The sequence below is a fragment of the Vanacampus margaritifer genome, chromosome 2, assembly GCF_051991255.1.
Source record: "Vanacampus margaritifer isolate UIUO_Vmar chromosome 2, RoL_Vmar_1.0, whole genome shotgun sequence".
NCBI lineage: Eukaryota > Metazoa > Chordata > Actinopteri > Syngnathiformes > Syngnathidae > Vanacampus > Vanacampus margaritifer.
This window is the reverse complement of record NC_135433.1, coordinates 1,803,039-1,828,004: the sequence shown is the minus strand read 5'-3', so window position 1 is coordinate 1,828,004 and position 24,966 is coordinate 1,803,039. Positions and strand designations below refer to the sequence as shown.

General features: G+C 42.4%; 1 protein-coding gene across 2 annotated transcripts; it reads right to left on the bottom strand.

The window, feature by feature from the left end:
* Positions 1-39: 39 nt before the first annotated feature.
* On the bottom strand, positions 40-23,079 carry pitrm1 (pitrilysin metallopeptidase 1). 2 transcript variants are annotated; one of them, XM_077555753.1, is made up of 26 exons: positions 22,850-23,077; positions 22,188-22,296; positions 21,940-22,046; positions 21,697-21,848; positions 20,293-20,407; positions 20,131-20,227; positions 19,894-20,054; positions 17,328-17,454; positions 17,167-17,255; positions 15,647-15,775; positions 15,447-15,560; positions 13,571-13,667; positions 13,359-13,493; positions 10,001-10,139; positions 9,763-9,879; positions 8,028-8,157; positions 7,288-7,408; positions 6,972-7,214; positions 5,964-6,064; positions 5,773-5,893; positions 5,654-5,704; positions 2,138-2,250; positions 1,916-2,041; positions 1,219-1,364; positions 1,025-1,127; positions 40-206 (listed from the first exon to the last, which is right to left on the bottom strand). In XM_077555753.1, exons 1-26 carry the CDS (start codon positions 22,894-22,896, stop codon positions 113-115), a joined length of 3,084 nt encoding a protein of 1,027 aa, XP_077411879.1. In that variant the 5' UTR covers positions 22,897-23,077; the 3' UTR covers positions 40-112. The 2 variants fall into 2 exon arrangements, with proteins under 2 accessions (XP_077411879.1, XP_077411880.1); XM_077555754.1 differs by lacking the exons at positions 40-206; positions 1,025-1,127; positions 1,219-1,364; positions 1,916-2,041; positions 2,138-2,250 and adding an exon at positions 4,869-5,278 and having other exon boundaries at positions 22,850-23,079.
* Between the last annotated feature and the right edge of the window lie 1,887 nt (positions 23,080-24,966).

Below are 24,966 nucleotides of genomic sequence, written 5' to 3'. Positions count from 1 at the left end.
CCCCGCGGGAGGTCCAAGAACGGCCACCAAGATAGTCTGTGGTTTTCTATTCCAACATGATAATTTATTCGTCTTGTCGCATAAATATGTACAGAATGTTTTCACATACGGTTTATTTCACCACCCACGATGGATCTTTCTTGATGCCATCGTTCTCCGGGCCTAAGATGGCAACGCCGGACGTCTTGTTTCCGATGCTCAGGTACCTGCACCAAACACAAATATTTGGGGATTATTTTAGTTTTTGTAGATAAACCTTTCTACAAATAAACAATACTCAAAGGCAAATATTCTTAATTCTTTGTAAAAAATGACTCATTTTACTTAAGCTTATTGAGGAGTTGTGGCGCATGTCAATTTGTAATATACTGCCACCAGGTGGCCAAGGTGCACACAACAGAAGGAGCCGCACATGTCCATTGTAGCAGAATGGAATGTCAAAAACTAGGGCTGCTAGATTATGGGAAAAATAATAACGATTATTTTGGCACTAATTGAAATCACGATTATTCAAACGATTTTTTGGTACAAAACGAGAAAATGTGCCCTGCGATTGGCTGGTAACCAGTTCAGGGTGTACCCCGCCTACTGCCCGAAGCCAGCTGGGATAGGCTCCAGCAACCCCTGCGACCCTTGTGAGGACAAGCGGTAAAGAATGGATGGATGGATGGACGAGAAAATGTTTAAGTATTTAAAAATATTAAGACCAATAAAAAAAAAAAATAGGAACACTATAATTATGTTTGTTCCTTTTGGACCAAACAGAATTTATAATATAATATATAATAATATATACATATATATAAATATATATATATAAATAAATTATACACACACTTCAATTCATTGCACAGCCCTATCAAAAACTATTCAATTTACATTTCATTTCATTATGTCCTCAAAGTGCTATTTTTATTGTTTAAAAAAAAAACTGTACAAAATGTTTTGTTGTTTATTTTGGGAGGCTGGAAGAGATAAATGGCAAACTTGAGAATTAAGTTCAAGTGACATATTGAGTTCAAACCTCTCAGCCACGTCCAACAGGTTTTCCCGGGTGACGGCAAAGAGTCGTTCGCGGTGTTGCTGCTTCATTTCGTCTGTGAGTCCGCTTAGGAATAAGGTCATTCCTGCATCAAAAAACAAAAACATCAGGTACTCGGCTTGGGTCTTTTGGTACCCTGCTACGACGTTTTTCAACGCCAGAAGGGCGTTCCTGACCTTTGCCCGAGGGCGCCACAGGCGAGTCGACGGCGGAGAAGACGGAGAGCTTGGCTTCGTCGATGTCCTGCTGGTTGAACTTGGCCGACTTTGCCCAGTCGACACCTTTGCTGAAGGCGGAGAGCGTCTGGACCGAGTTTGGATCCCTTTGGCACGCACGCAAAGAAGGAGAATAAATGCAAGCTGAACCACTCAAATGTTTCGACACACTTTGTGTTTTATTGTTTATTGTATTGACGCTTTTGGTGTCTTATTAATATGTTTGTATTTTATTTTGTAATAATAGTTTTCTTGCAAAGTGTTACTTTAGTCAGATCTTTTAAAATTATTTCTTTTTTTTTTTTTAATTCCTTTTAACAAATATTTTTGCATTGTTACTTTGTTTCATTGTAGTGTATGTTTTTTTTTTAAATGTTTTTTTTCATTTCATTTAGTACTGTTTTTCTCTGGCAAAAAACAAAATTCCAAAATTGATTTGTACCTATTTATTTAACCTACAATATTTTCAATATTTGTAATTTTTTTGTTTGTTTGTTTTAGATATATTATGGTAGTTTAATCTCAATTTACAACACTTTGTGTATTTTCTTCAAATGTTTTTGGTATTTTCTATTTTTATTTTATTTTTACCATTCTCATTCATGTAAATTCTCAAAGTGTGTCTATAACCATTCAAGTAAATAAAGCATCTAGGCACCTGTAAGAGTAAAATGAGAAAAGGCCGCCCCCGCCCATCTTGGCTCCACCACCGTAGGCCCCGCCCTTCTCGCGAATCTCTCCGTGGAGAAACTTGGCTGTCATCATCCTTCCCAAAATGCAAAGACTGGCGACAGAGACAGGAAGTTGCTCAATAGTCATGTTCCTCATATTGCGGCAGCATAACCAATTAAAAAAAAAAAGAAGTAATTCTAAACAAAACCTGGCATAGTCTTGGTGTCTGTAGGGGACGGTGCGGATGGACTCGCTGACAAAGTTGACAGGAAACGGCAGCTGGAAGAAAGTCTTCATGTGACAGGGCTGGAAATGTGGATCCTTGGAAAAAGAAAGTAAGGCCTGTCAAGTGTTTAGAAGCTACATTTCAGGATCTTGGTCAAGAAAAAACATCAACCAAAGATAACCACAGGCCCTCGATGCGAGTGTCTATCGACTTTGAAAGAAGTTGAAGCTCAGTTATTACATGAAGGGGAACTTATGACTCTCTTCAGGCTATGATCTCAAATTGAAAACTCAAATTCTGGGCAATCTTAGCATCGTCCATCTGTCGAGGATAGTTGGTTTTAATTTGCAGAGAATCAGACAAAATACACCTTTGAAGGGCCCTCTGGGAAAATGACTGTAAAATGGCCACTTGAAATCAAAATGGTCGTTTTGAGCAAGGCTTCTGGTCAACTCGTGATAGACATGCATACCAAATTTTATGTTTATAAGCAAAACTGGCTCAGACTCCTGGAAATGGTCTAAATGATGGCCATTTCAAACCAAGGTGGTGGATTTCCTGTGTCATTTCAAGCGTAGCTTTTCTCGACTTTTGTTCTACTTCTCCTATGGGACAAGTCTACCAAAATTCATAAAGCTAAGTGAAACTGGTTTTGGGGGGCTGAATTTCCAAAGTCCTACCAATTGGTGTTTTATGGTGTGTCATCAAACTTAACTTCCAAAATGGCAGACCTCCTGTAAATTTTAAAGTACGGCTTTTCTTGACTTTTTTGTGTGTCTACTGATGACAGACATTAGGGATAGAGCGATTATCGGCGGAACCGATTATCGGCTGAACCGATTATCAGCGGCAATGTTCAGCATTTTGACGAATATCGGCATTGGCCATTTTGAAGAATCATACGCCCAATAATAGTTCAATTCAAAAAAGTGTTAAAAAAAAGATGTCTATTCACAGTTTTTTTTAAACTCCCAATATTTAAAGAACCCTATAAGTTGTTCGATAAACAACTTCTTAAAAATTCAAAAATTTGAAAAGCTGGAGGTTGTATTTTTTCAAATTTTGATGCCAATATTTTCCCTTTTAGAAAATGAATATCGGCTCCAAATATCAGCTCTCGGCATCCCTTACAACTAATAATTGGTATCGGGTATTGGATCGAGCAGATTCACCTCCAATGGGCACTAAGGGCTAATATTCGGATTCACTGCATGCCAGGGGACTAACTCTACAGGTGCTGTCCCCCTCTGGCTGGGCGTGGGCGGGTCCGCCCCTCTATTGGCTGCTGGGTGGCGGCTGCGTCTTGGTCGTTCCCTGAGTCTCGTGGGGGGTGCTGTGTTGCAGGGCTCTCCCTGGTGTTCGGGGCGGCGCCGCCCCGGCGCAGTCCGTCGCTCTGGGCCCGGCGACGCGGTTCGGGGCCTGTGGGCCGCCGGGGTGCCCCGTGGTTCCCTCTCCCCTCCCCCTTCCTCCCCCTTGCTTCCTCTCCCTCTTCGCCTCTCCCCGCCCGTCCTCCGCCTCCCTGTCCCTTCTCCCTCGTCGCCCTTCCTCCTCCTCTCCTCCTCTCCCCCTCTCTCTGCGGCCCTGCCGCTGCCTCCTGCCCTTCCTGTCGTCTCCTCCCCCTCCCCTGTCCGCCCTCCTCCCCCTCCCCTGGGTCTTGGCGCTCCGGGGGCCGGGTGGGGTGGGTGGGGTTGGTGTTGTGCCCGCCCCGCTCCGGTGGGCCTCCGGGCACTTCGGGCGGGCCCCAGTATCCGGGGAGCGAGCCGGGGTCCCGGTGGGGTGGGTGGGGGTTTGGTGGTCGGGTGCGCCTCCCGCCCCCGCCCGGTTGGGGGGGGCCCAGCTGGTCGCCCCTCTTAACTCACTGCACTAGTTTTGCACAATACATTTTAGACATAGAGGGCACATAACACACTTTGGGGGGGAGTGGGGTAGGGTGTAGACACCGTCTCCGCCCTGCAGCTCCCCTCCAATTTTAATGCACCACACAACTGGGGGGGGGGGGCATCGGTTGGGGCAGGCCGCAGTATGGAGCAGTGCTGCGGTCCCCTGTCCGTGTGCATCATTTCCCTCTGCTCCGGTTCACCTGCCCCCAATTTTAATGCACCACACATTCACACTTATGTAGATACACTGGGTGGGGTCACACTCACGGTTTAGGGGTAGAGTTCGCCAGTCGGCGAGCTGGCAAACACTCAGTAACAGGGTTAGTTTTTCACTTAGATCGTTGGGGTGACGACCAGGGCCTCTCCCCGCTTGGCCTGGGGTTCGGGGGTGCCGCCCGTCCTCCGGTGCCCCCATCTCCCCTTCTGTCCCTGGTGTTCCGTCCCTCCGAGTGGTGGGGGGTGGGGTTGGCGCGGATGCCCTCTCCGCTCCGCTGCCCGGCCCCTCTTCGGCGCCGATGCCTGGGTGCGGTGTGTCCCCGGGGTCTGGGACTGGGGGGCTGTCGGTTGGTGGGGGCGGGGGACGGGGGTGCTGGGGTGGGGGGTGTCTGGGGATTTGGGGACCTGGGGGCGGTTGGGGCTGGGTTGGGGTGGATGGGGGGCGGGGGGGGGGGGGGGTCGTCGGGGGAGCGGGGGTTGGGGGCCGGTGGGGTGCCTGGTGGGCATGCAGTGCCCCGTTCTGCTGCGTTGGGTTGGGGGCGCGGGCCGCGTTGGGGTGGGGGGGCGCTCCTGCTCCTGGGTTTGCTCTCCGGTCGGTGGCCCCTGCGGGGCCCGGGGGTCGTCCTTTGGCGCTGCCGCGGCCTGGGGGGCCCTGAGGTGTTGCGCTTGCTCTGTCCTGGCGGGGGTCGACGGCTCCCCTCTTTGGTGGAGATTTTCATGCATGCCAGATCCACCACACCAGCATCTATCGAAACTCAGACACAATCTGTTTCTCCCTCAGGTCATTGAATCGGTGGAGGCTGGTGTCTGTGGATCTCACTCTGCTTCGTCTGTCCTTTCTACCTTTCCACAGTTTCTCCTTTGGGCCCTTGAGGTCTCCCTGATTTGTTGGAATTTAGATGTCTCTGGGGTTGGTGAAGGACTCTGGTTAGTGGCCCGGTGGGTGGTGTCTGGTCGGTGCTGGGCTTCGCTTTTCTTTCTTTTCTTTGGTCCCTCTTCGGGTCTCCTGGCGGCCCCACGACTCTGGCTGGATTTTGAATTGTTCGGTTTAGGTGAACGGTATGGGATTTTTTTTTTTACACGCACGCACGCACACACACGCACAAACACACATCCACATACAAAAAAAAAAGGGAGAACAATGATGATGACATGTCAAATGATCAATACTGAGCTCTCCCAAAAAAATAAAAAATAATAATAATAATAAATAAATAAATTTAAAAAAATTGGTATCGGCCGTGAAAAAAACATATCGGCCTATCTCTAACAGACATGTCTACCAAATTTCATGTTGCTGAGCAACACTAGCTTCTAGGGCAGAATTTTCCCAAAAAAAGCCAGGGGAGGATGGATTACTGGAAGGAAGTAATTTTAAGACAAGATGAAAACAAAGACCTACAGCCACAAGCTTCCTGCTGGCTCCAGACACGTTGAGGACATCCAGCGGACTCTAGTGGAGAAACAAGGCAGCGCATCAACATGAGATGAGGTGAAGTGCTCTGTCCGTCACTTTCATACCTCGACGACATTTGGTCGCGCGGCTTTGAACTGCTTCCTGTTGCCAGCCACATCCTTCATGAAGCTCTCCAGGTGGGCCACCGACTCGGACGCCCGCTGAGGTGTGGCATTGATGGCACACCTGTAGGAAAGTCCAAAATTAGCTTCGCTCCCCCCCGCCATGAGTGGGAAGGTTGGGAAATGAGAGACACCTCATATTGTTTGGGTTGAGGAGGTGCTTCTTGATCCTGGGCAGCATGCGGACGATCGGGGTCAGGTCCAACATCTCCGCTATCCTCTTCATGAACTTCACCTGAGGATCATAACAGCAAATGGAGAATGTGTTTCCATTTCTTCAAATGTCTGCCCTACAAGCGAAGTGCGCATTACGTTTGCGCATGCTTGAAAATCAAGTAAAAAAAAAAAAAAAAACTTGCTACCAAACAAAGACGTCATTTGAATGGCGCCGGATGGAGTGCTGAAAGTGTTTGCGTAACTGCACGCCTTAAAGCTTGCAAGAATTGTTTAAACGACTTTCAGCCTTAAGTGAAAAAAACGACACGTGCCCTTGGTGCCATTCTTAACTGGCCTAATGGAGTTTACCGGCAAAAAAAACACCATTGCAATGCTCGAGAAGGCAGAAGTGTACACTTGTAAACCTCCGTTCACCCAATTTTCAGATAGAAAAGAAAGATCCAAACGGACGTATAAGAGGCTAAAATTGATTTTTTTTAACACATTTATTTTGTCAATATCCTGAAAGCGAGGAAACAGACTGAAGCATCACGAGGCTTGCTAGCGGACGTACGTGTAACCAAACTAATGGAGTGACAGTCATTTAAGAACCTGCTTCTAGCCCCAATTGACCCTTTCAGTGAAGAAAGCTCCTATCCGTCTCTTGATCGCGTCCCGGTATTGTGTCGGTCCAACTTCCGGTAAAGTGCACACATTCAGTCAAATAATAAGCACTTAAATAGACTAAACTGTCATGTGCCGGCAGAGGGTAGTCAGTAATGACATGCTATTCATGTTTAAAATAGATAACAATAATAAATAATAATAATAATAAACATCAACTTTCCAACAGTTGAAATGGTCCAAATCAGCGCTTCCCCCGTTAGACTCCATTAGTTTTTAATGACAAGTAGGTGGCAGGCTACCAGCCGGCATACCCATAAAACACCGCGCTGCTGACATGCACACTTCGCTTATTCCGCTACCTGGTCCATCCCATCAAAGGTTTCTAGGAGTTCTCCGGCCGGCGTCAGGAGGTGACCGGCCCGTGTCATAGCGTATACGTGGCCAGAGTAGGAGATCCCGTTGGCCAGTTCCTGCGCCGACATCATCACCAGCACCCGCAAGCGCTCCTGGTCGTCAAAGCGGGGGCTGTTGAAGACGTCCCCCCAGAGCCGGAACATGTCAGGGAGGTTCCTCTCCAAGCATGAGGAGGACAGGAGGACACCCTGGAAGAGGGAATGAGGGCACAACATCATGTTTTTGCGTTATTTCGGGTCCGGGCAGCCTAGTGAAGCTAACCTGCTCAAACATGTCCATGTGGGTGCAGTCAGGGATGACTTGGGGGGACACAGACATGCCGCCAGTCCTCAGCTCCATCTGCTGGGCCTGCTGACGGTAGTCAAGAGAGCCACAACCCAGCCTGAAAACACACAAATACACAAGTAAACACAAACATGTTGTTCAAGAGCTATTAAGTGCATGTGGCCTTAAAATAAAATCTAAGACTTTTTTTCTCCACAGAAATCCACTTACATATATCCGCTTGATTTTTATTTAATTCTAAAAATAGAATAATGCGTTTAAAAAAACGGTAGGCAAATGTACAAGTACATGTCAAAAAATATGGATTGTTTTTTTAAAGGTTTGCTCTAATAAAAAAATTATCAGTAAAATACATTCCGCTCCAAAATTATAATATATATATATATATATATATATATATATATATATATATATATATATATATATATATATATACTGTATATATAATATATATATATACTTACTTACTTTTCTCTGAAAAAATGTATTTTATAAGACTTCACAAAAAAAGATTAAAAAAAAAACACAACCTTTAAAATAAAGACTTAATAAAAAAATTATTTGAAAAAGTATTGTTTTAATCAATTTATTTTATTTTCCAAAATAAATACTGTCCTAATATGAACTTAATTTAATACAAACAATCAATGACTAGCCCAGCTTGGCTGAGAATAAGCACAGAGTAGTGTGTGTGTATGTGTGTGAGGTGGACTGACTTGGTGATGACGCTGCAGAAGAGCGGCACATAAAGCTTCAGGTCCTCAGGCAGCGTGTTGAGGCTGCACATGGCCCGAAAGTACACCAAGCCGTTGGTGGGCTGCTCGCACAGCTGGAGCGGAACACCGCCTGCGCATCAGAAGACAAAAAAATGCACCGAGATAACAATTGAAAAACTAACATTTTTTAGGCTAATTAACTCTTTGATTGCCAGACGTTTTCAGAAACGGGTTGTCCCCACTGCCAGCCGATTTAAGCATTTTGAGTGATCTTTCAAGGTCCACAGAAAATGTTGTGTTTGGACTATGGAAACACACATACTACCAAATGAAAGATTGGACTCTCAGCTTTCATCAGAAAAAAAAGTTTGTTTCTACCTTATTCCGTTCTTCAGTAATCAACAATAGAAAATGGTTACTTTCACCGAAATTCTCTCTTTTGAAACAAAAAACGGAGAAAAAGAGCTTTTTGTGAAACGATGTTATTTCATGCACTCTAGTGAATTGTACACTTCTTTGTGTCCATGAATGATGCCACAAACACCTAAATAGTGCTTTACTTCTGTAAAACGCTTTCACCAACAATGAAAAAGTGTTTTTTGATTGCAAAATACGTTTATTTCCATTCAACAGTGTAACAATTTGACAAAACAATTTCGCAAACTATTTACAAATGTGTGCAACTGTGGTACTACTTACAATTATGTGGATGTTTCAAATACAGTTTTTCCTTTTGTAACGCTCTCCTGCGTGCAAGGAGACGCCAGGACTCGCACAACAGTTTACTTTCACTTTCACATTGGTCCGTTTTGCGTGCAAACGTTACACTTTCTTGACGGGCTTTTTTTCCGGGGAATAAAAAGCAAGTAGCAGACTGTACACACTTCCTCCGATGAATATGCATTGGACTCGGGGCACTCTCCGTCGTCTGATCGAACGTCCGCCTGTGCGTGCTCGGTTGCGTTCCGCGTTACGACACCGTCATAGCCGCCGCGTCAGCCGTTCCAATTTCGCCGTCAAGCTCGGATTCACCTTCATCATCATCGAGGATGATCACCGTCGTCATCAATGTACTCTTTTAGCGTTGGTCGATGCCTTTCGTCTTGTAAGTGTAGAGCTGCTTGCAAACGCTCGCCATTGCCCGTTCCCTCCTCCATCTAGCTCCATCTAACGTCTTCTACTGCCGCGTCAATGCTTCTTAACCACGGAGTCACCACCCTCATCTTCATCATCGATGATGATCATCGTTGTCAACAATGTGCTTTTTCAGCGATGCTTTTGGTCTTTGAAAAAAACGTCTCGGGCGTGAGCTCCTCGCGACCGGCCGCCATTTTTCCTTTGTCTTCCATTCTCATCTCCTGCTCGACGCTCTAGCTCCGCCTCTACTGACGCCCACCCGATCTTGTCAAAAGAGAGTCATCGCTGCCCTCTAGGGGCCAAAAATAGTCATTAGGCACAACAGACAGACTGAAAACTTTCACCAGACATGCGGAAGGGTTTCCTCTACCCGTTTCAAAAAAAAAAAAAAAATCATTGGATGACGTCTTTTGACGTCATTGGCAGTGAAGCGTAGGTTTTTACTTGACGTCTTTAAACGTCAGTGGCAGTGAAAGAGTTAAAGGGGACTTCAGCCAATCAGAACCTCAAAGAAAGTCATTGCTAGAAATGTGTGAGTGGCACAATGAGACAGAAGCCAGATGGGGTAAAATATACAACAAATGTGGTGGTATGGTACCTGCGTTGGTCATATGTACAGGAGTGACGGGTATGGTGGGCACGATGTCGGACACTTTGAGTGCAGGCAGACATGAAGCATCCTGCGTTTTACTTTGAGCATCCAGCAGCTGAAGACCTGAACACAGAAGTAACAAAGCTAGTAAATGGAAAGGTTCAAAAGCTGTGGCATTTGTAAGTCAAAGTATGACGGCACTTCGGGTGCCTCAGGAATCCCATTTGTGAGTAATCATCAGCACCTTTCTCATAAATGTCCTTCTTGTTGCTGTCAGATAGAGCGCTGATCTTCTCCTGGAGCTTGCGCTGCTCGGCCGAGGCCTGCTTGTCCAGGTAGGAGGAGTCAGGACTCATGGAGAGGGTCAGTCTGTGGGTGTTGTCCTGGATGACAGAAAGAAATGCAGTGAGGTGAAGGAATCGGATTTAATACTGTACCGTAATTAGGGTTGGCTGATTAATTGACGTTACGGATTTATTCATTTATTTCTCAGGCTGAAAAATAAATACCAGAAATGGGACAAAAATCTGGTCATGTTTTGCAATTGTACTTAACTGGCAGCCAATGCAGGTGACCAGCTCAGTGGCCTTGTGGTAGAGTGTCCGCCCTGAGCTGGGAGGTTGTGGGTTCAATCCCCGGCCAGGTCATACCAAAGACTATAAAAATGGGACCCATTTGCCTCCCTGCTTGACACTCAGTATAAAGGGTTGGAATTGGGGGGTTAGATCACCATATGATTCCCGAGCGCAATCCCTGCTGCTTACCGCTCCCTCAGGGGATGGGTCAAATGCGCAGAACGAATTTCGCCCCACTTAGTTGGGTGTGACAATTAGTGGTACATTAACTTGAATTTTCACTGAAGTAACCCCCTTTGCTCTCAGCTGTTTTACTGAATTTTGACGGATTTTGCAAGGCCCACAGAATATTGTGTTCTATTGCCATAAAAACATGGAACCTACTAAAAGAAAGATTAGTGTCTCTTCTTTTATCAGGAAAAAAAGTACCGTATTTTCCGCACTATAAAAGGTGCACCTAAAAGTCTTTCATTTTCTCAAAAACCGACAGTGCACCTAATAATCCGAGGAGCTTTATATGTGGATCAATATTGGTTAAGTAAGCTCCATTTAGTGGATGCTTAACGCAACCCCAGCCACTACAGTAGCTTCTATTCTATGCGCCTTATAATGTGGTGCACCTTATATATGGAAGAAGTTTTTAAATAGGCCATTCATTAAATAGTGCGAAAAATACGGTATATTTCTATCTGTTTCCGTTTTGCAGCAATTAGCATTAGAATATAGTTAAGTTTCATTATTATTCACAAATCTGTTTAAACTGTGTGGAAATTAGCTTGTTTGCAAATGGCCCTGGTTGATCTCTTATACTCTGCTGCCACCTTCTGGTCATTTTTGTAATAACTACCATTGCTTCAACCGTTCTCTGCAGTTGAGAGGCTGCATCAAAGCCTTCTGTATGCTCTAGCATAAAAAAACGTATCAATACGTCTTTGGGACACTTAAAACATTAGTAGTCAAGGAGGCCGATAACCGATATTTGAAGCCCATAATCATTTTCAGTATAAAAAAAAAAGGAGTGGGTGGGAATATTGGCGTCAAAATTGTTTAAAATATAACTGCCAAACTTACAAATATATATACAGTGGTACCTTGGCTGACGAACTTAATTGGTTCCCACAGAGAGTATGTGAGCCGAAAAGTTTGTCTTCCAAACAAGTATTTCCCATAGGAAACCATTGAAATGAGAATAATCCGTTCCCAGGTCCCCATAAAACACAATTTTCTACTAAAAGAGCCTTAAAACTACACAAAATATACCTTATTTTATGTATAATAAATGTGCTATTGTATTGTAATTAAAGAAATACACTGTACTGTATAATAAAGTGTTTTTATTTGCAAAACTTGCAACTTGCCTTTGTGATGGTACAGTAGTTGAAGGCTTGATGGAATGGAGTGGGAGGAGGAGGGAGGGAGGGAGTTACTGTTTGGAAGGAGAGTCCTCCGGTGTGGCTTCTCTTCTTTGCTTCTTAGGAGACTCTTTATCCTTGTTGCTGACTAAAAACCTCTTAATTGACACCTGTTGCTTTCTGAGTTGTAAGGTCTTACGAAACTGAGGCATCACATTATCATTCATCATGTTGATGATTCTCATAGACACAGTCTTTTCTGAATGGTACTGTTCGATAAAAGCCTGCACATCACTCCACTTAGTTAACATGGTCTTGATGCTCTCACTTGATGCTGCAGCCATCTCCTCCTCCTCGTCCTCACATGACAACTCCTGAATGGCTTCCTTCTGCTTGTCCTCTTGAAGGCGAATCAAATCCTCTGTGTTGAGGACCTCATTATGAACTTCCAGGTTGCCTCTTGATGATATCCGAGTGAAGTTGCCGTGCTTTCTCGGCGATAATACCCGGGACGCTAAGTCACACAAACGCACACCTCGTTCGTGTTTTTCGATGATCTCCTTCTTCTGCTCGACCGTAATTTTCTTTAATGTCTTCTTAGGCTTAACACTAGCCTGTGGTGGGGTCTTTTTCGGTCCCATGATAGCAAAAGCACACTCCAAAATGGTCCAAAATGTCTACCAAACACAAATCGCGTCCGCACTCAAAGAAAGGGGGTGACGAACTGGACGCCGTGAGCGTGCATCAGCTTCTCGTGATTTCTCGTGTCGCGTGATTTGGTTCGTCCGCCGAAAACTAGTTCGTCAGCTGAGACTATATGCTCGCGAATTTAATGTTCGTGAGGCGAAAAGTTCGTGAGCTGAAGCGTTCGTGAGCCGAGGTACCACTGTATAGGTCTTAAAATGTTATATGGAAACCTTAAGAAGTAAATACCCAAACATCTTTTCTTTTCCAAAATAAAAAAAAAACTGAAATCTTTAACTTTCACATTTCTTTGTATTAATGTCGAACAAAAACAAAAGTTTCAGATTGTTCCCAGGGTCAGCAGGATCTCTTATAAAGTTAAGTGAGAATTTAAATAAATAGTTCCCTGAGATTAAAATGGTTTTAGACTTACCTTTTACCGGCTGTCAGATTTAAAAAAAAAAAAAAAAAAAAAAAGGCTGATACCTATGTTCGTCAAAATGCCCAATAGCGGCATTATTATTAGTGTTGTTCCGATACTGATACTGGTATCGGCAGAGGCCCCGATACTGCATTAAAACAGTGGTATCAGTATCGGTGAGTACTAACAAGTAACATGCCGATACCATTCATTCTGAGGCTAATATAGGACTTTGGATGCAGCATCTTGTGTCTTGCTCATGCACGACATTCACTGATGTGTGACATGTTCACTGCATGCCGAGCTAAGATATCTTATTGGCCCTTGAATGCTCTGAACCAATGGGAGGACAGCTTTTTCATGTTGAGATAAAAAAAACAAAACGTAGGTATCGGTATGGTATCAGCATTGGCCGATACTGCAAAGCTGGGTATCGGAATCGGTATCGGGGGACAAAAAACGGTATCGGAACAACACTAATTATTATCTATTATCCCTACTAAATATCATTTTTCATTTCATGCTATATCATCCAGCCCTATTAGTAATCTGCAGTGCCCTCACACAAACCTTAAAGTAGTGCTGGACTTTGTCCTGGAGGAAACGCGGGTTCTCCTCCAGGGCTCTTCTGAACTTCAGGACGTTGTCGTTGATCTGCAGAAGCTCCACCGGGTCGCCGTCGTGGTTCCACAAAGATGCGACGTACTACACAAGCAGAATCCAGCTAAACAAAAACAAACTCAAACCCGGCTCTGAAAACGTGCGCGTCAGCATGCGCTCACCGAGGCCAAGGAGAGGCCAAAGTTGGTGGACTGGTGCTTCATCTGGATCTCAATCTTGTGCAGGAGTGCCTCGATCCTCTCGTCCTCGAAGCCAGTCCTGATGAGAGAAAGAAATATATTGACAAAAAGTAAAAAGCCAAGGTGTCTTTTACATGGGGAAAAAGGCAGGGAAAAATGCAACATGATCTCCTTATAATTAAAAAAGTCCCCGAATTGGTAAATCAGAGTTGCGACAAATGACTTATCAACTTTACCCACCCCACATTTTTTTGGTGGCTGAATAATGAAAGACAAAGTGTGCCTATGAAATTAGTTTTTTTCATTTAGGCAGAAAATCTTACACAATCTTTGTGCAGTTTGTCACTTTTTTTTTTTTTTTTTACATTTTTTTTTTTTACTCGCGACTGCCACCTCTGGGCCAAAGCGTAACTGCAGCATCTGTGTCAGGCTCTTTCACGGTCCGCGTGCGAGTTCGTGCACATGACGTCACCCTCCACCACTCCGCGCCTCCCCACACAAAAGAAAATGTGGAGTGTACGGGGTCCACACACTAATATAAACAGAAGATATAAGCTGAAAGATGCAGTCAGAGTAAAACAGTCAGGGCTCTTCATACTCCTCTGGGTATCGGTGGCGCATGCATGATGTAGAAAAAGCTTTATTATGACCTTTTGAAACGGTACGGTGCGCCTTTACCAGAAGTTTCAGCATTCCTCAATTTTGGTACAATTTTGATCACGTGATCAGAAATTGGGGTAGATTGTGTAATTTTCAGATGATGGCTATCAGGTGAACATTAGGGCCATGTATAAAGGTTTATTTTTTTCTAGAGAGGGGGGTAGTAATACCCCAAGAAAAAAAACGCACAAATTTACAAGAAAAAAACTCTAATATTTGCAACATTATTAAGTAACAAATTTGTGAAAAAGAAATCACAAATTTGAGAGAAATAAAGCTGGATATTTGTAGCCTGGAAATCCAGACTCACTCGCGGCTTTGACGGAGAGTGAGTTTGGTCAACCGCCCAATCAGTCACATTTCTGAGGCGGGGGAAAACCTGAGCTAACAGACAGTGGAATGAACCAATGAGCAAAGAGCGGACGTGACGTCGTTTAAGTTGATTTTTTTTACGGAGAGTGAGTAAAAATCCAACATGGTTACTAGCCGAAGAGAGACAGGAGCGAATGAGTTATGTCGTTGTTGCGGGAAACAGTGGATTCATGATGTCATGAGTCCTTCTGTTTTCATATTCGAACAGCGTGACGTTGCTCACGAAGACGACGTCACGCGAATAAACGAATTTGATTGGCCGGCCTGTTTTCGGCTGGTGCCGCCGAATCACTGTCTATGGATGCCTGTCTAGAACCACTTCTTTTTTTTTCAAGACAGTGGGTGTGGCTTTCCAGGCTAGGATATTTGTACCATTAAAAATTGCAAATTTGTGAGATGATGACGCAGTGTGAGCTGAGGTCACATCACAGACCGCAATCTTGAGCAACGCACAAACAACACCACCCTATATAATAGAATACATGGAAAATTTGTGTCCGATATTTTTGGGACTATAAGTCGCACCAGTCAAAAAAACTGTCTATTATACTATAGTACATATTTATAGTACATTATAAGTACTACATATTGCTGTGGGTAAATTCATTTTACAAAAACTGAGACCAAGAACAGTAGCGCTCTGGCCCCCGTCCCCTAATTGTGTCGATGTACTCGAGTTGGTGCACCATAATATGATGCGAGGGGGTGATGAGAGTTGAGATCCATTTGTATAATTGTCACATTCAGACAAAGAAAATGAACATTTGAAAATGGACATGAAAACAGGGTACAAACTAACCCCAGATCCATCCCCGCTCCGACTTACTCGATGATGTCGGCGATAGTTTGGTGTATGATGTTCTTGACTTTCTCCGCATCCTCCTCGGCCATCCCCTGCAGGCCGATGCTGAACGATGCCTCCTTTGTGCTGCCGTCGTATCTGCGGAACACAAAACGACATCGCGTTCGCCACGCTGAAAGGTTTAACTCCTAATCCAAACTTTCTCCTCTTCCTGCTCGTCTCACCCGACCACCGAGGAGAAGTCCGTTCCAATTTTGGGTTCGATGAGAGCTTTGTAGAAGGGAGCGTTGGGACCGGATGTCATCAGAGAAGACAGCAGGCTGAGGGTGAAGGCTTCGAAGGTATCGGTGATGCTGCGGAGGAAAACGCCGGGCTAAGTTTAACATCTTAAAGTTGCTCTATGAAACAATTTGTCTAAAAATACAGTACTGCATCTTCAAAATAGCATTTTTATTTTGACCATTTATGACAGTAGATTAAAACCTTAGATGTTCACAATGGGTACTCCTGGTATTGGATTTGGGTTGAAATTTCTCACTGTCTGCAGATGTGATGTCATGTGCGCATTTTGTCCGTGAAAGGGCTACTTGACTCATTGAGCCTTTTTTCAGCAGTAAATAAAATAGTAGTGTGTCCAGAATGAATTTGATAACTACATTATTTTTTGTATACAATTAACTCATTCACTGCCAGCCATTTTCACTGAAGCAACCCCCTTCGCTCCCGGTTGTTTGACTGGATTTTGACAGATTTTGCAAGGCCTACAGAACATTGTGTTCTATTGCTATAAAAACATGGAACCTATCAAAAGAGTAAGATTCGAGTCTCTTCTTTCATTCATCCGTTTCCGTTTTACAGCAATTAGCATTAGAATATAGCAAAGTTTCAACATTATTCACAAATCTGTTTAAAACAGTGGGGAAAGAGCTTTTTGCAACATGGCTCTGGTTGATCTCTTATTCGCAGCTGCCACCTGCTGGCCATTTTTGTAATTAATATCACTGCTTCACCAGTTCTCTGCAGTTCAGAGGCTGCATCCAAGCCTTGCTCTATCTTAAAAAAAAAACATTTTAAAAACATATAAATACGTTTTTGGCACCATGGTAATGTTCAAAATAGAACGTATTTATAGGTTTTTGAACGCAAATGAGTTAATACCTTAAAAACAAATTTCCAACTGAAGATGACATCACCTGTTCTGAGGAAGTAGGTAACGAGTCGACCAATCATTGCTCACCTGTTTTCTGGGTTTGGTCAGCAAACTGAGCCATGATTGGTCGTTAAACTCGTTACCTACCTCTTCAGTCGATAGCAAGTGGAAACATTTGTTTTTAAGGGTATTAATTGTACACGAAAAATAATAAAGTTACTAAATTTATTCTGGACAAAGTATTAACTTTTTACTGTTGAAAATGGCTCAATGAGTCAAGTATCACCTAAAGGGAGTGTGTAGCGATTTGAAATGGAATTTTCTGCGTTTAGTAGCTTTAAGCTTCAGAATTCATCGCAACCAACAGAATACGCATTTAAAATAGCACATGTTTTTCTATGCAAATGGATTTGTGTGACTAATCTATTAATTTAAAAAAAAAATAGTGGCCATACTACACAAAAAGAATATAATTTGCTCCACCAGAGACACAAGGATTGGAAATAAACTCACCATTTTCCCCCTACTGACTAATGACTCAAAATGAACATGCTGTATAAAACACATGAAGCCACAGAATAATTGTTGTTTTACTCTCCCAGCAGGAAACTGACACACAGCGTGTTCTGTCGCGTGGCGTCGGGAGCCATCGCGTCGGGACTGCAGATCACGTGCTCTTCTCTCTGAACATGACAATTAATACATCAAAACACATTATTTACATTTAGCGTCCTTGAGACTTTTAGAGCGCTCACGGGGCTGGTCCAGTGCGGCTGAGACGGAACTTCCGTGTCGGGATGGATGCGTTGAAACTTGGACAGCGCCTCCTGGTCAATCTGCTTCAGGTGTTGCTCCAGAGGAAGGTCTCCATATGTGAAGAACCTGAAGAGCAAATGCGGACATGTGAGGAGACATAATACATACAATTTTAGACACAAATATGGGCCACGTTGTGGATTGCTAGCAAATTGCCAAGCTTTCTAACGCTTTTTCACACAGCAATTTGAAGCCAGACACTTTCCAAGGTGGCTGTCCCACGTGTATGGAAAAGATGGTGGAAGTAAACAATTTCTAACATACAGCAGTATCACAGGTGCTTGTGTGTAAGGGGACAGTACTTTGCACTCCAATCCCAGAATGGTGCTATTAATACAGAACAGCCAGACGGAAAAAAAAGGTGGAAAATGCTGTCAGTAGTACTGTCACTATCGAATATTATTATAATTGATTAATCTATGATTATTCAATCGATTTATTATATGCTATTTTACTTCAATTTTATTTTATAACTATATTTTTTTACTCTTTTCTTATTCCACTGGCAACGGGAACCCTCCACAATTTCGTTGTACCTGTGTACAATGACAATAAAGGCACCCTAATCCTAATCCTAGATTAATCGACAAATCAGAGTGTATTAGTGTTTCCCCTGATTACTGTTTATTAACCAGTGATTGGCTGTTATTTCATACTTTGTATTCGTATAGTGATTTTAAAAAAAAGGGGGGGGGGGTGATTGATGTGCTATGTTTCCAGTTCAGTCATTGTTTTCCAAAGTAAAAACACATGTTTGCAAATGCAAATTTTGATTCAACACAGAAGCTAATCAGTCTTCATTCATGAAGGACTACAGAAATCAGTCAACAATTACTGTTGATATACTGATATCTGAGGATTTGTGTAATTTTAAATTATAAATGGCTCAATACAATTACTCGATTATTAAAATAGTTGTGGATCAATTTGATAATTGATTACTTGTTGATTAATCGATTGATTTTGACAGCTCTAGTGCCATTAATACAGAACAGCCAGATGGAAAAAAGGTGGAAAATGCTATCAGTCAATCCGCCAGTGCCGTTTACACAAAAATAAAAACATAATAATAATAATAATAATAGAAGGCAGAAAAATGCTGCATAGCTGCTACAGTCTCGGAAACAAAGGTGAGAAAAATTACATCCAAGCCCCTTTCATGCAGATTTTTGTGACTTTACATTAATCTACCTGTGCCTTTTTCCACACAGAGGAAGTGGAAATCACAGCATTATTCTCTTTTACATGGAGTTTGTGCAAACGTTTTTAAGTCTTGGCCATAATAGATGGAGTATTTGTGTATGCACAAAAGTTATGCCCATTTCACACTGACAAAATGATACATAAAACTCATGATGAGACTTTTACCCGCCTTTTCCACAGCAAGGCATAGAGTCAAAACTGTGTGCGCTTTCACATTTGCTTTCAAGGCAATAGGGTGGGAGGAGTGAGTGTAAATGTTAAACTTCACATCCTGCTCCTTGTTCCCAACTTGGCACTCCGATTAGTGCTGATCAATTATGAAGAATATATTAATCACGATTAATTTGTGTAATCATTGAACTCACGATTTGATTTTTTGCTACAAAACAAGAAAAAAAATTTTCTTTGAAAAAGTTCCTTTTGGACAAAACAACATGTATTAAATTAGTCATTTTAAAAGAAAAAAATGCAAATACAGACGCTCCCCACCTTACGAACGAGTTACGTTCCGGACGATCGTTCGTAAGGTGAATTTGTTCGTAAGTTGCTTCAGTGCTATATTTTGTATTATAATTTATGTTTAAAGCCTATATAAGTATATTGAAGGTTTATATAAGTATGTTTAAGGCTTGTACAAGTAACCTGCATTGGTTTGTACTGAAAAAAACTTTTAATAAAATGGAGAGAATACGTACAGTACTGTACTGTACTACGTATGTTAGAGAGAGAGAGCGAAAGACACACACACAGTATGTACATGTACGTAATAAGAGAAATAAAATGAAGTTTAACTTACTTTTGGAAGATGTACTCGATGCTTAAGGAGATGATGGAGGAGGAGGAAGAGGAGGATTTTATATCATGAGAGATTCTTCGTCGTCGCTGGAATCGGCTTCAAAAGTTATTTCCTGCTTCATGGGGACCGGCGTTTCCTCCTCCTCCTCCTCCTCCTCGCCACCTTGCTCAGCCTCCAATGAGCTCTCACGGCGCCAATCGTCGGTATTAGCGGCGGAAAGAAGCACTACGCGCAATACAAAATCTAACTTACAGCATTTCTTTCCGAACATTTTTCGACATACTGTACGCGCCGAAATGTTCGTATGTACTGTTGTTCGTAACTCGAATGTTCGTAAGTAGGGGAGCGTCTGTATATAAATTTAGACAACAAAAAATTTGCATTAATAATCTTTTATTTTTGTTTACGATTATGCTGATTTTGTAATTGTGAAGTGTATTAATTGAACTTGTACTCAAATTTCGAATAATTGCACTCCGATATAGCGACGTGTGTGGGTGCGTTACCTGGCATTGCTGGGGTGGTAGTGCGTGGCGTGGAACTGCTTGAGCTGCTCCCAGGTGAGGTCGGGGATGGCCAGCGGCTCGCCACCAGACACCACCGAATACGTGTGGTCGGGATAAAGTTTGTTCTGGAGGTGCTGAGCATACAGGCGCTCGTTGTCTGACTGTCAGGAAGCAAAAACGAGCCGTCACGAGTCAGGATTCGTGTCCTTTCAGTTTCAGGTGAGGATTCGGACTCACAAAGGCTCCTTTCATCTCGTTGAAGACCACTCCTTTGAAGACCAGAGGCGAGCTGGCGTCGGTGGCGTCTTCGTTCTCCAGCCTCCAGCCCTCCTGCCTGGAAAGTTTTCGATCGTGATCGTGAAGCAAAAAAACAACAACCAGAAAGTTCCAAACACTCACCAGAAGTCCTGCTCCCGTAAGCACGGGAAGAACACGGCGTCCAGGTAGACGGACAGAAGATTCTGGAAGTCTTTTGCGTTCTGCGTGGAGAATGGATACATGGTGTAGTCGCTCGCTGTTGACAAGGAAAACCACACTTAGTCACTTTAAAGGTTAGCTTTATTAAAAGGGGTGGAGTCATCACTTGTTATCATATTTGTTCAAATTCTAAGAAGTACATTATGATTAGGGCCCGACCGATATGGATTTTTTTTGGCCGAAACTGATAACGATTTTTGGCAGAAAAAAAAAATACCAATTAACTTTCGCTATTTAGATTCTCTGCTTTGAATGGCAAGTCCATAGTATGACCTTATCAACAAATTTTAATTAAGTATACAAGGTTATTGTATAGATTTATGGGTCAATAAATAATAAAACCATTCTTACTTGTTTACAACTGCTTTAAAGCATTAACCTTTTAATTTATATATTTTTATCTTGTATTATTTTCACAAGTCTTGGGACTTATTGTGCTAACCTGGGACCTTGAGGATTGTATTTCCTGCCATGTCACGTTCAAATGTGTATTAAGACCAAAAAGAAAAAATTCTTGGAGGTTTGCATCCTAGAATTTTGAGAAAATAAAGTCTTTGAATTCTTGTAATATCAACTTTAAATAGAATTTGGAAGGACAATGACAAAAGAAAACAATAAGAAAGTGAAATAAGAACAGAATAAACTAAAATAATAGAAACTGAAAAAAACAGTAAGAACAAATAGTTAAAAGTTACTGGACTGGACTCCGATTGAATTGTATTAAAATAACTTAATTTCTCACACATTGGGAAGAATTTGTGCCTTTGCGTAGTGTTATCTTACTTGTGAGTGTGTGTTCCCACACCATTTGTATGTGCATATTTGTTATTTGACTTCCGAAGTCAATGCTAACTTCTTGCTAGCATTTGAATGGGATCCTCCCTTCGCTTTTAGCATTAGTGCGAGGCTAGCGATGTTTTAAAAACAAAGCACGTTTTGTATTTAAATATACAGTCAATGTTGTTCTTATGGTCGTGTGTTTAGTTTTACAGTTAACGCCAACTGGGGTGTCATTAAACAGCTTAAAGGATGTTTAGGGACAACAGAATAACATACGCTACACACTCGCTAGTTCCTAATGCTACGAAAGCAAAATGGTGCATTCAGGGTACTTTCACAGTCAGAAAATTTGTTTTTCAACGACGATAACGTTTTAAGGGGAAAATAATCTGCCATTTGGCCCAATTGGCCGATTGTTTTCGCTGGTGTTTGAAGGGCAATAATAGGCCAATTATAATGGGCGGCTGATTAATCGGTCGGGTCCTAATTGTAATCTATGAAAAATCCGCCCTCAATAAAATTGATTATCAGTGTTTCAGTATGTACCTGTGAAGGCGTTCATGAATGTGGACAGCGACCTATTGAGCATTTTGAAGAAAGGATCTCTGCACGGATACTTTTGGGACCCGCACAGCACCGTGTGCTCCAGGATGTGAGGGACCCCCGTGCTGTCCATGGGGGTGGTCCGGAACTGCACGCTGAAAACACAGAAAGACCAGAGTGGAGTCTTAGCGTGGCAACAGCTAGTACAGCACATAGGCTACATTTGTTTGTTTGTTTTTAAGCAACCTGAAGAGATTGTTAGGATCATCCCTGGCCGTGTGCAGGTACTGAGCTCCTGTTTTATCATGAGTCAACTTGATGGCAGTGAGGAACAAGTCAGGGACGGCCACGACCTGCATGAAAAAGACAATGACATTTAATTATAGTCAATATTCCATACATGAGCCATTCGTCATGTCTATCAATCAATTTGTCTGAAATGACAGTTTTGTCCTCTATGATTGAGTGATTGTACCAAAAAAGACCCATTGTACCTCTTTAACTGTAAATCCATGGATTTGTTGGCCTGCTGTGTATGGAAGAGCCTTCTCTCCTGCTGCTGCAGTGCTCCTCTGTCTCCATGACAGATGTGGGACCTTTAAACTAGGTTAAGGGGAAACATTTATATACATTTTAGTTTATTCTCAATCAAACAGTATGCAGACTATTGTACACTGATTCAAAAATGCTTAAAATATGCTAAACCTGCTTATAATGGAAACGTACTTTTATCAAGTCTGGTGTTGACTTAAATTGAGTTTTCACTCCCACAATTGCATCAAGTGTCCTCAAAATCAACCAAACAACGCATCAATCAATCGAGTGTCGGCTTTAGTGACTATCTTAAATTACACTTTTTCCTCCAAACATATAAGTAATTGCTTGCTTAATTGCTTGCTTCTAATTTCCCTATATGTTTACTTTATACTATTTTTTCTACTAAATCACACAGTAAGATTCCCCTCCATAACAAATGACTGTCAGTACCAAAATGCGCTCAAATATCCAGTTCATTTCTGTATCAAACTTTTTAAAACCTTGGTCACGATGCTGCGAAGCTAAAACAGTGTCACTGTCATTACACGTTAGTTCATTGGAGTCATTATTATGACACGACGATGCTAGGTGGGTAGCTAGCCAATGCTAGCTAACTTACCGTATATGTCGAAGTTTCTCGAGCACCGCCTTCGTCTGGCGAAACATGGCAAGCTAAATTATCTTGAGCTCATAAACTACTACGTTCAATAAGTTAGGCTCCAATATTCACACTTCTTACGACATAATACGACAATGCCAAGTTGCATCACTGCATCCTGTGCCCTCTCATGTCTTAGGACTTCATATACGGAGCGGCCATGCTGGGTATCTGAACGCAGATCTCACAACATGTGTCAACGCCGGCATTGAAATGTTTACGTGTATCGGATCCATCCAGTACTAATAGAACTCTACGGTGCCACTATTTGACGTCCGTGAAAGACCCAACACCATCCTCGCTTGTGATTGGTGAATTGAAAGGACGGCAGCTCGTGATTGGCTAAATCTCGCTAAACGCCAAATTACTGTATCAGTCGGCATGATTTTTTTCTCTGTGTTCAAGTTTGAATGAGTGAAAGTGCACGGATAAATACTTTTTTTACGCTTGTAATACATTATGAGTTGTGTCAACGGCGACGCTATCCTGTTCTTGAGTAGACTTTACCTATCTATCTATCTATCTATCTATCTATCTATCTATCTATCTATCTATCTATCTATCTATCTATCTATCTATCTATCTATCTATCTATCTATCTATCTATCTATCTATCTATCTATCTATCTCTAAAGTCTAGAGGTCAGTCAATTTGTTATTGTGGTATTAATGATTTATTATTGATTAAACAATTATTATTTAGCAAGAGTAACTAAGGGATCTGTTGATGTAAATGTAGTTTTATCATTTCCCTGCAGATGTCCCTGTATAACCGTTTTATTTCCTCCTTTCGCAGTCCTTTCCCTGAATAATTTCTTTAGTTGTCATGACATCTTCACATGTATGGAGACAAGTTTAAATAATTCAAATTAAATAGGCTTTTACATATTGCATGACTTAAACAAAGATTTTACATCACATTGCATTCTGGGATGTGTACTACTCCAATTACACTACTAATGGCTTGAGAAATGAAATGGGGGGGTTCTGAATTGCATTGAAGTATATTATGCAAAGTAACTACTGAATGAGCCCACATGGACACATTTGAATCATAGGACTCAATACAGCTCAGTTACACATCAGTGAATACACACCAAAACAACAACCACTAACCCATACTAGGAGTATTCTTTCTAAAATAAAATGTAATGTATGGTATTTTAGTCCACCTTGAAGGAGGCTACAATATTCCCCCTCGTGGTGCACATGTGTACTGTAGTTATTAATCATTTAGCAGCAAGCTAATTGCTAACCTGCTCTCCTTGGAGATGATATTAGAGCTGCACACTCATTCCAAGCGAGTTCCCCGTCTACACGGAGCCTCCAGTAAACACGTGAGAGTGCTGACAAGAAGTTCCACGCTCGCCCTCGCTCTCTCTCTTTGGATGTCTTCCTTGTGTTTTCTCTGACAGCGAGTGGGAGAGTTTTTCCCGGCGGCGTGAATAGGAAGCTGGAGATTTTGCCTCTTTGCTGCCTGCAGTCTGTCGGGTCATTATCAGCCAAAAGTCACTTTCGAATAATAGGAGAGAAAAAAAGTGAAATTCAGGCTGGAAATGTCATGCTTTTCAGGGATTTTCCACTCCAATCTGATGTCATCATTACACTACACTTAACATTACTTGAAGCTATTTTCAAGTCTGTCTAAATGACATTTTTATTTCCTTTAAATGAGACATACAAAAGGTGATTTTAATAACATGTCTGTGGTAGGCTTTTGCAAAAATGGTCCAATGATAAAGAATGATGGACACCAGTTTTGCAGCACATTATGCGAAATTGGCTCGTTTTAGGGGCGGACCTGTCTTGTGCAGTGAGCATGTTCTCAACCCGCATGCAGGCGTCGTGGGTTCGCTTCCAAACCCGGGAGACCGTGTTTGTATGTGTTTGTGTGAGTGAGTGTACTTAAAAAAAAAAAAAAAGTTCTCAGCCTGCCCTAAGTACTTCCTGGTAGTGTTAATTTCGTCAACGAAAATTAAACAAAAATAATTTCATCAATGCAGATTTTTCACCGGACTTAAACTAGACTAGACTAAAACACTAATTAATAAACAATAAGTGGGACTAATAATTAGTAT

What these genes read in the sequence shown, in the direction of transcription:
- pitrm1 (XM_077555753.1), bottom strand. Translation starts at nt 22,896, where the DNA reads ATGTTTCGCCAGACGAAGGCGGTGCTCGAGAAACTTCGACATATACG. An exon ending in ACTATCGCCGACATCATCGA is followed by an intron (nt 13,668 to 15,446) that starts GTAAGTCGGAGC and finishes TTCTCTCATCAG; the next exon opens with GACTGGCTTCGAGGACGAGA. An exon ending in ACATGGACATGTTTGAGCAG is followed by an intron (nt 7,215 to 7,287) that starts GTTAGCTTCACT and finishes TCCCTCTTCCAG; the next exon opens with GGTGTCCTCCTGTCCTCCTC.